Genomic DNA, 13,456 nt, shown 5'->3' with positions numbered 1-13,456 from the left:
CGAGCGTATGAAGAAACTGTCCCATTCTCATCCACGAGAGTAGGACGATTTTTTCTCACTTGTTGTTCGTGTGCAATCCATTTTTTTTCTCAGCAACCATCATTCATTTACAGGACCAGATACAGTGATCTGTGCTACATGATAATAATGTATCCATAAAAACAGATGTCACAAGGGCCATCCTAGTGACATCTATGTTTTTCTAGCACCCATTGACTTGTATTGGCGAGACTCACACACTTTCAGGAACAAATCGCAACATGTTGCAACTTTTCGCTCATCCAGAATCTGGATAAGAAAAAAAGCTGACCAACTTCTCTGCCTCATTGACTAACATTGGTCCGAGAGTAGTGTGAGATTTTCTCGCATTGCACTAGCGCGAGTAATACGCTCGTGTGAGCCATACCCTAAAGGTTAGTATTTACAATAGGGAGATATGAATATCTCTGGCTATGGCTACCATTGGAGCAAAAAGTAAGGCATGCTGCAATCCATCTAAGCTAATAATAATATCTATCCATGTATTGCATGGCGCTTTACAAGGGAAAAATAAGTCGCTATCAATTCCTACTTGAAATATGGGAAAGTCAGCACCACCCTATACAAAATAACTAAATGGCCCCTACTATCAAAATCTGTGTATTTCGATCCCGGCACCACATATTGCACACAGGCAGCTCACGTTGTCGTTAAATATAATACAGGGATGCGTAAATGATCCCCATATGTGGATCTGTTCAGGCTGTTTGTGGGAAAAAATTGTCATGTCATAATGACGTCACAGGGGGCAATGTCACCGAGAGCAAGGGGTAGGGCCATAGTTTTTGACAGATGAATTAGGTAAGAGCATAATGTCCCTTCAATGAAGAGCTTTTAGCATCTCTCAATTTTCGGTCCCTTCCTACAGATATTTGCAGTTTATGGGTGTTTTGCAGATATAATGCACCATGGTACTATGCTATGGTCGGGGTGCTGCACCCATCAGTTATTGGTGTCCTGACCATTACTTATACAAACAGCTATCAAAACACCAGGACAGGCCGTTATGGAAAAAACTTGTATGCAGACTGAGCGCAGCCCCCCAACTGTTTCATACTTTTTTGTTTGTCTACTCCCATCCCACCATACCTGCCTACACAAAGCCCTCTTTAGTTTGACCAAATGACCCCTTCTCAAAAGTTACAAAAGAAGGGCATCCATCAATGTCGCCTTATCACCTCCCCCATGCCAATAAAATAAGGCTGCCTGTTTACAATACCATCATTCTTAGGTTTTGTCAGCCCCACACCCACATTTTCCAGCCTTTCCCACCATGGAGACCTATGTAATGAGAAACCACACAGAGATTAGGAAAACCCATTAATGCAAGTATTATCCAGAGACCTTGGAGAACCCTTTAGATCCCTAGCTAATAAACTGGGGGTCAAATTCCTCTTTTACATACTCTTTACTGTTTGTTTTTAAATACATGTATAAAAAAAAAAAAGAAGAAGTTTAAAAACCTGGTTGTAAAAACAAGTATATTTTGGAGTCTTTAGGATAGGTCATTATTGGAGATTGGTGGCAGCCAGACTCTCGACGATCTGTTGGTTGAAGAATTCACGGCGCACTGTAAGGCCGTTACACACATCCGGCATTTTGCCGCTTTGCCGGATCCGTCACCCTCCAGTACAGTACAATGGCATTGCAGTAAGCTCCAGTCACATGCTCTGGTCACATGAATCATGTGACTGGAGCTTGCCGTGATGCCTTTATACTGCATAGCACTGTACTGGAGTGTGACGGATCCGGCAAAGCAGCAAAATGCCGGATTTGTGAAAACCGGCCTAAGTGGCAAAGCTTCATAAATCGTGTTGTGGATGTGAAATGCTCTCTCCCATTCATCTGAACTGGTAAACATATGATTTCTGGGGTTGGAGAGCTGAGATCCCAGCCAAGGGTCCCAGTCTCTTATGTGAATGGTGGGGCTGGGTGCATGTGTGACCATAGCACCATTCACTGTATGAGACTGATGGAAAACGCGACAAACTACCTAAATATAGATCCTGTGTAGGTTATATTTAGCTCACAGAGGATTGTCGGGATAAAAAGGATACAAGTCTGTGGATGTTCTTACACAAAAAAATAAAAAAAGTTCCAGGTATCAATATGTTATAAATACAGAGATGAATCCACAAGGTGTCTGCCATATAGCCGTGTAGAGGGTGGCTAAGAAAAGAAAAAAAAAAAAAACCCCACAACTTTTCAATCTCAAAAAGGTATATGCAGACGTCTTATGTATGCATATACCCGCAAACTGAGGTGTTAATCACTACAAATGTGTAATTGCCAAAAGAATCATCTGCTTCACAAACAATGCAGACACATGCGCCCAACAGACATTGGGTCTGATACATAAAGACCGGCGTTGCGAGATTTTTGGTGGATGGAACACAACAGGTCATCATGAATTATACGAGCTGTGGCATTCATTCCACATAATTATTTGTGTGTAAACAGGTCGGTAAACGAGCGCTGACGTATACTAGTTCGCCACTTGTTACAATCTGGAAATTGTCCATTGTAAATGTGCCTTAATGCACAAGCCCATATTTTCTCCATTTGGGGGGAAGGGGGGTGAAAAAAAACAAAAAAAAAAAACAAAAACTGTGATTATGCTGGTCAAAGTTTAATCCGTTTTTCTTTCGCGTGCCGTGTAATGTTTTTCCCGAACCCATGAAATGGAGGAAAGTCATCTGATTCTCAGAGGCAAATCATGCATAGTTATTTTTTCCCTTGGACCGAGGGAAAAAAAAAAAATATATATAATATAATATAATATAATATAATATATATATATATATTATGCCTCATTGATAAACAGTCGTCTTAGACCCGCAACACACATCCGTTTTTTTTTGTACGTGTGCGGTACGTATTTGCACGTACCGGAGACACGGAGACCTATGTTATTCAATGGTAGATGGCGCACACACACACGTTAAAAAGAGATAAAAATAAATATATTCACACGGAACGTGTGTCCGTGTGATAAGTACGTGTGTGCACTTTTCTACAGGGACGACATGTCCGTTTTTGGCCGGCAGCACGCAGGCATGGACCCGCTGTAGTCTATGGTTCCGTACCTGCACGGACCGCACACGGAGTATGTCCGTGTTCAGCACGTATCGTCCGTGTTTCATCACAAAATCTGCAACACTTGTTTCCAATCTATCAGGTGAATTGAAAGCAAACAACACCAGGATCTCATGATGAATTATTAAAATAGTTAATTGGGTAAGAATGCGGGCCTTTAAAAACGGACGGCACACGGACGTATTTTATGTCAATACGGACATTCCACACGCACACACGGCTCGCATACGCCATCACACGGATGCCATACGTACCGGAGAAACGCCCCTAAAAAACGGAACACTGACCCGAAAAACGGACCGTAAGACACGTACTTTTTTTGCGGAAGTGTGTTTTAGGCCTTAGTGCAATCCAATGCTTTGTCTGATGGCAATTGTATGAGCCCTTATATTAATATAATGTTAAATCAAAGTCAATCTATCGGGGCACCCCCTGATGCAAGTCCAGACCTGCATACATGGAGTGTTGGTCCAGTCTGTAACCCAAATATACAGGGTGGTCCAAAAGTAGGTGGACAGTATGTGTAATAGGGTTATCAAACATGGCGTAAAATGAAACTGACTCAGTTGCCCTTAACAACCAATCAGATTCCACCTTTCATTTTCCAAAGGCTGTGAAGAATGAAACATTGAATCTGCTTGGTTGATAAGGGCAACTGAGTCAGTTTCACTTTACACCATGTTTGATAACCCTACTACACATACATACACACATATATATATATATATAATAGATCTTGTTTAATTTCCTCGCACATTTTGGTTATAGTCACAAGTACGTTGTGGATTTGCCATCAGAATTTGCATAATATATGCATCAAGTCAATTTACGCTGCAGATTTTTTTCACTTGCAATGTAGGAGTGTATATGGGAAAAGGGGGGAGAAAAAAAAAAATCACGAACAAAATTGGCACTCATTGCCCGATTTGATACAAGTTTACCATGGATCAATGGCAGAAAATTTGTACCCTATAGGATAAACCTCATGAATATACAGTAAGGGCCGACAGCACGCTAATGGCACCGTATAATATTCTGCAACACTATCCTGATTAAGATGTTTAAGAGACCTTAGACGGCTTTCCTCACATTTTTGCTTCCTTATTACGGCAACAGGAAAGCAGCAAACCACGAAATTAAAACACCCCAAAAACTTAAAAAATATGCACAGTGGAAGAGAACTGAGCAGCCATTAGTTCGACCTTATAAGACAATAGGACAGGCTTTTCTGCTGGTGTACAAGATCGATTTACGATGCAAAGCTTACAGCTGACCCACCCGTGTATGCAAGTCATGTGTTATCCTCGCCTGCTACATACGTACAAAATGTCTCCAGAAGCACACTGGAAAATAAACAATGGTCTAAGGCACCATTATAATCAAACAAGCCATATCACGGAGTGCCAGAACTGGCTGATGCAAGATGCTGGCACCGGTCAGTGCTAGGGATGTGACCTCCACATAGGATTTTATTCAAAGTCATTGAAGTGTCATGCATCACATTACTAGTCTGGAAGGAAAAGCAAAACTGCAAGAGCACAACAAATGGAGGGGAACTTCCATTTTAATGGACACTGTTCACACTTTCAGTTGCACATTCTGTTTATCGGTTTCAATTAGAGAAATAGAAACTAAAGGGGGCTTTACATGCTACAACATCGCTCAAGCGATCTCGTTGGGGTCACAGAATTTGTGACGCACATCCGGTCGCTTTAGCGATGCCGTTGCGTGTGACACCTATAAGCGATTTTGCATTGTCGCAAAAACGTGCAAAAATCGCTCATCGGTGACATGGGGGTCCATTCTCAAATATCGTTACTGCAGCAGTAACTAAGTTGTTCCTCGTTCCTGCGGCAGCACACATCATTCCGTGTGACACCGCAGGAACGAGGAAGCTCACGTTACCTCCGTCCCTGCCACAATGCGGAGGAAGGAGGTGGGCGGCATGTTACGTCCCGCTCATCTCCACCCCTCCGCTTCTATTGGGCGGCGGTTCAGTGACGCTGCTGTGACGCTGAACGAACCGCCCCCTTAGAAAGGAGGCGGTACGCCGGTCACAGAGACGTCGCAGGGAAGGTAAGTAGTGTGACGGGTCTGGGCGATATTGTGCGACACAGGCAGAGATTTGCCCGTGTCGCACAACCGATGGGGGCGGGTACGCACGCTGGTGATATCGGTACCGATATCGCAGTGTGTAAAGCGGCCTTTAGTATCCACGTGTGGGATAAATCTAACTGATGCCAACAGAAACAAAAATGAATAAGTGATTATTATGGGGTCTATATGGTTTCCGGTGGTGTCAGGTTTTTTTTGCTCCCCCAGCTCCACCGATTTTGTCAGGGATTTCTGTGCAATTTAGATTCTGTTCACACTGCAATTAAAGGGAACCTGTCACCAGATCTGAGGTATAAACCAAAACTAGCCCCTTAAAGTGAACTTGTCAGGTCCAATATGCACTCAGAACCACGAGCAGTTCTGGGTGTATATTTCTAATCCCTGCATCTAGTAGCATAGATAAAGAGATCTTTAGAAAAAGTATTTCTAAACATCTTTTAACATATGCTAATGAGAGCGGGGACTAGTCCCAAGGGCGTTGCTTCCCTTGCCAGTCAGCTCCATCAGCATGTTATTATACCCCTGTGGGAGTGCTATCATGCTAATGAATGTGCAGCATCAGAGGAGGATCTCACTCAGCTCTCCGCCGCTGGATTTCGGATTGGTTTGAAGCCGGAACGCGTACACCTGGCTTCATAGTGTGCATGACCAAAACGCCGGGGTCATCCACACTGAGCCGAAATCCAGTGTTGAGCGGCGATGGCAGCGGAGAGGTGAGTGAGACCATCTTCTGACGTTGCGCATTCATTAGAATGATAGCACACCCACAGGGGCATACTAACATGATACTGAGGGCCGACGAGCAAGGGAAGCAATGCCTTTGGGACTAGTTGTGTCTGGTCCAATGGTCGCCCTTGGTTGAAGCTCCTGTGCCTCCGCTCTGCGCTGATCACCGTTCTCTTGTGGTGATTGACATGGATGATGTCTCCTGCGCCTTCCACGTGGCCGGCCAAAATCTTTTGCCTCCACACTGTTCACAGACATTTGGCCCTCTTGCACAGGCACACTTCACTCTGCCCTACTGCAGGCACAGCCAAATACACAGAAACGCATGCGCGAACACTCTACACAGGAGCAAGATATTGCCCATGTATGTGGAAAACACAGGAGGAGTCCTCCACATCAATCACAAGAGGATGGCGATCAACACGGAGGGGAGGGACAGAAGCCGCAAGCAAAAATACTCATCGGAACAGACCGAACGATTTACATAGAACACTTTAGAATATAAAAAAGGTATTTATGGGGGTGTACAGGGGGAATCATGGGATAACATGCACGTTTATGAAATGCAGCACAGGCACGGCCTTAAGCCCCCTTCACATGTCCGTGCAAAAAACCACATGGTCTGTGGTGTAGGTGTGTAAATGTGTCCATGTGTGTGTGTGTGTGTGTGTGTGTGTGTCTCTGTGTGTGTGTGTGTGTGTGTGTTCTACGTGTGCGGTCCTTGTGGCAGCCGAATAGCACATGGACAGCATGTACTTGTATACTTGCCTGTCTCTGGCGCTACTATTACTTCCTGGTCCGCAGTCAGTGCATTGAATATTCATGAGCATAATGAGCAGGACCCGGAAGCAACAGCAGAGGCAGAGACAAAGACAGGCAAGTATAATTTTTTTTTTTTTTTTTTTAAGGGACACATGTTTTCTACAGTACGTGTCGCACCGATGTCACATGGATAACATCACTGTGCGGCCCGTGTGACACCCGTGTTGCCGACAGAAATCGGACATGTCACCATGTGGAGCACACAGACAGAGATCATGTGAAAACACGGACGTGAGCGCAAACCCAGAGAATTTAATGGGTCTACGTGTATCTGTGTCTCCAGTACATGTGAAAATGGACGTCACACGTACCGGAGACACGGATGTGTGAAGGAGGCCTAAGGTGCTTTTTTTTTTTGTTTATACCTCAAAAAGCTGGTGACAGGTTCCCTTTAAAAGCCGTTGACTGCATTCTCAGCAGACGCCATGGAAAGACCAAACGGACCTGATCAGGAGCAAATTAAGAGTAGCCAGGACTGTGGGCAGTTTAGAAGGTGACGGTCCCTCTAGCCCCCAATGTATCACGTCACAGGACTCACTTGATAGATACATAATACACCAGGGTGGACAATTCATTTTCCCATAAGGCCACATGAGAGACTGTTGTGGAGGGATGAACCCATAGTCTCTAATTAGTTCTGCTCAATATTAAATTATATTTTTTTATCACTTAATATTGATAATATCCCTGCAAAAAAAAAAAAAAAAGTCACTTTTAAAAAGTAATATATTAAAAAAGAATCATGCAAGAATCAGGAAAATACAGATTGAAAAATTGGAACTATATAAAGAAATAAAAAAATTATATATATATATATATATATATACATATACACACACATATTTAGCAAAACAGGTCTGTATCAATAGGAAAATAAAAAGAAATAACTAAACATATAGGTGTATACAAATAATAGGCCATAAATCATCAAGCAAGAGTACATGCACATAAATCACCCCTTATGCATAGATATACATATAGTTATAAATAAATACAGTTAATAGGCCATTAATCATCCATACGAGGTGCATATGTCTAAGTATAGCCATCAATAGAGTGATGATAGCAAAAACGTAATCACAGGTATAATAAGAATTTGTAAAATACCAACTGATAAACGCACATGCACTTTTGATTGGCGGTTTATGAACTATTTGTAATTTTTGATTATACTACTGACACACATCTGGGTTGCTATATTTCTATATAGTCTTATACCCTCATATTTACATGTTTGATTTTTCAACTTGTATTTCCCAATATTAGATTCATTGTAATTTAATAAAAATATATTTTACCTTCGAAATTGACTTTTTTGTGGGGATAAGTATATTTTGTGCAAAATTTACAATTTATACTATTTTTTTTTTTTAAGAATGGGTTATCTCACTCAATATTGAGAAGAATTAAGTATACTGACACCGTCCCTATTTACAGCACGCGGTGCCGCACAGCCCCCCTTGCATACAGTATGAGTCCCCTATGTACAGTAAGAGCGCATAGCCCCCTCTATATACACACAGCGTGAGCCCTCGCATAGCCCCCTCTATATACACAGCGTGAGCCCTCGCATAGCCCCCTCTATATACACAACGTGAGCCCTCGCATAGCCCCCTCTATATACACAGCGTGAGCCCTCGCATAGCCCCCTCTATATACACAGCGTGAGCCCTCGCATAGCCCCCTCTATATACACAGCGTGAGCCCTCGCATAGCCCCCTCTATATACACAGCGTGAGCCCTCGCATAGCCCCCTCTATATACACAGCGTGAGCCCTCGCATAGCCCCCTCTATATACACACAGCGTGAGCCCTCGCATAGCCCCCTCTATATACACACAGCGTGAGCCCTCGCATAGCCCCCTCTATATACACACAGCGTGAGCCCTCGCATAGCCCGCTCTATATACACACAGCGTGAGCCCTCGCATAGCCCCCTCTATATACACACAGCGTGAGCCCTCGCATAGCCCCCTCTATATACACACAGCGTGAGCCCTCGCATAGCCCCCTCTATATACACAGCGTGAGCCCTCGCATAGCCCCCCTCTATATACACACAGCGTGAGCCCTCGCATAGCCCCCTCTATATACACACAGCGTGAGCCCTCGCATAGCCCCCTCTATATACACACAGCGTGAGCCCTCGCATAGCCCCCTCTATATACACACAGCGTGAGCCCTCGCATAGCCCCCTCTATATACACACAGCGTGAGCCCTCGCATAGCCCCCTCTATATACACACAGCGTGAGCCCTCGCATAGCCCCCTCTATATACACACAGCGTGAGCCCTCACATAGCCCCCTCTATATACACACAGCGTGAGCCCTCGCATAGCCCCCTCTATATACACACAGCGTGAGCCCTCGCATAGCCCCCTCTATATACACACAGCGTGAGCCCTCGCATAGCCCCCTCTATATACACACAGCGTGAGCCCTCACATAGCCCCCTCTATATACACACAGCGTGAGCCCTCACATAGCCCCCTCTATATACACAGCGTGAGCCCTCACATAGTCCCTTGTATGTATAGGATTAGCCCTCACAGACTCCTAATTTACAGCCAACATTCCATACACAAAAACCCCATACTCACCTCACTCCTGTTCCTCCGATACTCTGTAGTACCCAGGGCTCTGCTTCTTGTGGCCGATGCATATATGCTGGCGCCAGCGTGATGACGTATTTGTGCTGACACGTCACAGAAAAGGTGACGGGCGTTCCCCATTCTGTATTACTGGCAGAGGAGTGCCAAAAAAGCTCCAAGCCCAAAGATATTATAATGAGGGCAATCTGGCCATAGGTCCCCCTCCCGTAGCCTCTGGCCTCAGGCTGTGGCTCATATTGCCCTCAAATGTTGTGTCAGAGTACTGTGGCTCCACATTATAAATAGTATAAGTAAAGTCAGAAATATGGGAGGTTCACCGCTTCAGACGAAAATTCCTGAAGCTCCATCATATTAAGTTGGTCAGTATGAGAAAAGCCCTACCTACACCGCCATATTGTTTCTATCCACAAGCTACATTGTTGTCGCCTTGTGACTCTCCAGCAAATTCCTTTACATTTGGTGGAAAGTATAGCGCAGCATCAAAAAGTACATAAAATGAAAATGATATCAGCTCCGTGCTCCAGAGCTGCATTTCCAACTGCCAGCAATGTCATGACCACTGGCAACGTACGAAAGACCACGGCAGTCCATGAACGATGGCCGTGGTTTTTTAAATGTTGCTGTTGGGATATCCATGCTACCACTAAGCACCACCATTGACCAGGAGTGCCAACCATACGACCAGAACCTTCCAACCGTCAGTGACACGACCACAAATATACTGCAGGGTTAGGCTAGTTTCACACTTGCGCTGGACGGGATCCGTAGCATTGCGTTGTGTGACTCATGCAACGGATGCGTTGCATATAGTGGCACAACGCAATGCTACGGATCGTACAAAATAACGCAATCCGTTATAGGTTTTTTCCTTGACTTTACACACCTGCGCATGCCCAGATGTGTAAAGTCGGATGCGTTAACGGAATCCGTCAAATGACGCATTCTAACGGAATCCGCCACCATAGGCGTCCATTATAAAAACAACGGACGCCTAACGGATTCCTGCAGGTTGCGTTTTTTTGACACTCCGCCAAGCGCAGAAAAACGCTACATGCAGCGTTCCATCCGCCCGGCGCAGCGTCAAAATAACGACGCTGCGTCGTCCAGCGGATGCAACGCAGACACCTGCGGTACAGTGCGTTGTCCATACAACTCTATGGAGAATAGCGCAGTCCGTTAACGGACTGCGCTATTCTCCATAGTGATGGAATGCACTGAACGCAAGTGTGAAACTAGCCTTAGATGACTGGTGGTTTGAAGGTCATCGCTTCCTGTCTTGTGGAGGGTATTGGAGTGGCAGAAATGGAGAAGATTACAATGATAATTAATTAAAGAGGTTGGCCACTACTTATATACTGATGGCCTCTCCTTCAGATAGGTCATCAATGTCTGATCAGCCGGGGTCTGACACCCCATATTCCCTACGATCAGTTGTCCTCAGTCCCGGCAGCAGGAAATGCTCAGTTCTGGAGCTGCCCTCTCTTCTGATAGCAGCCACGGCCGGGTACTACATGTCTGCCTCCTGTCATTTGAATGGGAGGCGGATGTAGAGTACCCAGCCGCTATCAGAAGACGGGGCAGCTCCAAAACTGAGCATTTCCAACTGCCTGCTGCCGCCACCGCAAACAGCTGATCAGCGGGGTGTGGGGTATCGGACCTCAGCCAATCAGACATTGATGACCTATCCTAAGTATAGGCCATTAATGTAAAAGTAGTGTAGTGGACAACCCCCAAGTTTTTTGTTTTTTTTCCTAAAGCGGTTCTTCCTTGTGAAGTATAAAAATAGAACAGAAAACCTCTGTAAATCTGCAGCATATTAGTTTCTGCTGTGGAATGCCAAGCGGATTTCACCCCTTTAAATGAGTGAAATGAAATTCACTGCAAAATCTGTAACAAATGCACATCACTCATTCAGGTTTACTTGTGTATTCATCATTTTCTGCAAAAAAAAAACAAACACAAAACAAACAAAACTATCCCATGTGATACTGCAAGGTCTTGGCTTTCTCCATAAACCCGGATTCATATATCTTTGCATCGCGGTTGATGCATGGGACAGTGACACAGAGATTGGCTGCGGAGCTCCAGACCCAAACTTCACAACCTCATAGACGCCTGTTAAATTCAGGTCAGATTTGTGATCGGTCCAAGAATCATAGATGTGTTAATAAGAAGTAAGGCTGGAGTGACTGTGACGTTTACCACGTCATGTGGCCAAAGAACGCTACATTGATCGGACACTTTGCCACATAACACATTTCAATAGGATTACATTGTGACAAATAAAACAAAAAAAAAAAAAATCCAGCACGGTGGCTCAGTGGTTAGCACTGCAATCTTGTAGCGCTGGGGACCTGGGTTCACATCCCACCAAGGAGAACATCTGCAAGTTGTTTGTATGTTCTCCCCGTGTTTGCGTGGGTTTCCTCCGGGGTGTCAGGTTTCCTCTCACACTCCAAAGACATACCAATAGGGGATAGAGATTATGAGCCCCAATGGGGACAGTGATGATAATGTCTGTAAAGCTCATGATGGCGCTATATAAGCAATGGATGATAAAAGTGTTTGCAACTAGTGCTTTTAGTCGCGATACCCTGAGAGTCGCAGTGCAGCCCCCTTCGCTTGCGTTTTGTGGCGATCTTGGGCTGAGCGACCCATTTGTGGTCAAAGTTGCCATCTAACACCTACAGACTGACGGACAATGAGGCTCACGTCCAACCTGCTTATCCGCCAGCAGTAGTTTTCCCTGCAATCGCGGACCCCCTTCTCTCTAGATAGGCGGGGATCCGAGGGTTGCACCCCTACATGTCAGATATTAATGCCGTACATATGTAAACTTTATGTACAGAAATCTGACCATTCCCTTTAAGAGCTGGCATAAAAACAAACCAGTGTTATTGGCGTCATCTATGCAATGGAAAGAACGATATTACAGCAGTGAAAATGACCACGCGACGTATTCGGGAATCGCCATGGTGGACATCACACTGGTGGTGGCTAGAAGGCACGTTTGAGGGCAAGTTACTCACTGGGGGACATACAGCGGTGGCGACCAAAATGTCAAAACTTCCAGGTGACCGCGTCCCACAATAACAATGGCGCAAAAGGGATCAATGCAGAGTCACAAATATACACTGGGATATTTTTTGCTTTTTTCTTAATGGAGTCCAAGTTGTAGTGTAAATGCAATGACTGGAGTAGGACAATAGTTGCCATGCACGTCCTTGACATTGCCAGGTGTAAAAAAAAAAACAAAAAAAAACCGCAAGTTGCACGATGTAAAGCAATGCATCATGTGACTGATAACATGCAACAAATGCATGTGTGCCCCTTGCAGCCTGGAGCAGTGACATGTCTGCCTGTCCCCTCCTCAGGACTCCCAGCTCTGTGCTCCACTCACCTGAGGCTCCATACTGCCGGACGTGCTGCTGGGGACGGCCTGAGACAGCAGGAGAGACATCTTCATGTCCTGTTCCCTTTCTTGTCCCCGGCTCCAGTCCTTCCTGTGCTGCAACACAACAGCCAAACACCGTGCACCAGCAGCGCAGCCCAGCGAGGCCACCTAACTTGGACCTGCACTAAGCCAGGCACACAAGCACCGCCCACTCCACAGATTTCAGCCGCTGATTGGATAAAGGCGAGGGATGCATTTTAAAGCTAACAAAGAGCGTAGCGCTGATTGGTGAATACCGGCATAGGAAGTTACCAGTGATTGGTTAACTCACTGTCAGGGCTCTAGCGCCATGTTGGAGGTGGCATGCGAGCGAGATTTGTTTTTATTATCATATTATAGCCTTTTCTCTTTCATTTTCAGATGTGTGTGCTTCAGAGTGAGATCACATGGAGATTATGCAGGCTCTTCATCTCTGCGAGTGTGTACTGTAATATCACTCCAGGGTCTCTATTAAGGCTTTTGATTCACACCAAGCGTTTTTTTATGCGGTTTGTGCAGCATTTTGTTTCAGTTGACAAATAAAGAATGACTATATATTGTCAGAAAGAAAAAAAACGGTAAATGCTGCCTCATATGTATGCTATGGTGATT

The 13,456-nt window shown here is 44.9% G+C and overlaps 1 protein-coding gene across 1 annotated transcript in view; it reads right to left on the bottom strand.

Annotated features, from left to right (window-relative positions):
• The window catches only part of WBP1L (WW domain binding protein 1 like), a 76,466-nt gene extending 63,482 nt beyond the window's left edge, over nucleotides 1–12,984 (bottom strand). Inside the window, exon 1 of the mRNA XM_075348605.1 lies at nucleotides 12,812–12,984. Coding sequence (XP_075204720.1) covers nucleotides 12,812–12,877 — 66 coding nt within the window. The 5' untranslated portion in view covers nucleotides 12,878–12,984. The remainder of the gene's footprint in view (nucleotides 1–12,811) is intronic.
• Between the last annotated feature and the right edge of the window lie 472 nt (nucleotides 12,985–13,456).

The sequence above is a fragment of the Anomaloglossus baeobatrachus genome, chromosome 5 (assembly GCF_048569485.1).
Source record: "Anomaloglossus baeobatrachus isolate aAnoBae1 chromosome 5, aAnoBae1.hap1, whole genome shotgun sequence".
Taxonomy (NCBI): domain Eukaryota; kingdom Metazoa; phylum Chordata; class Amphibia; order Anura; family Aromobatidae; genus Anomaloglossus; species Anomaloglossus baeobatrachus.
This window is presented reverse-complemented; position numbering and strand designations above follow the sequence as displayed.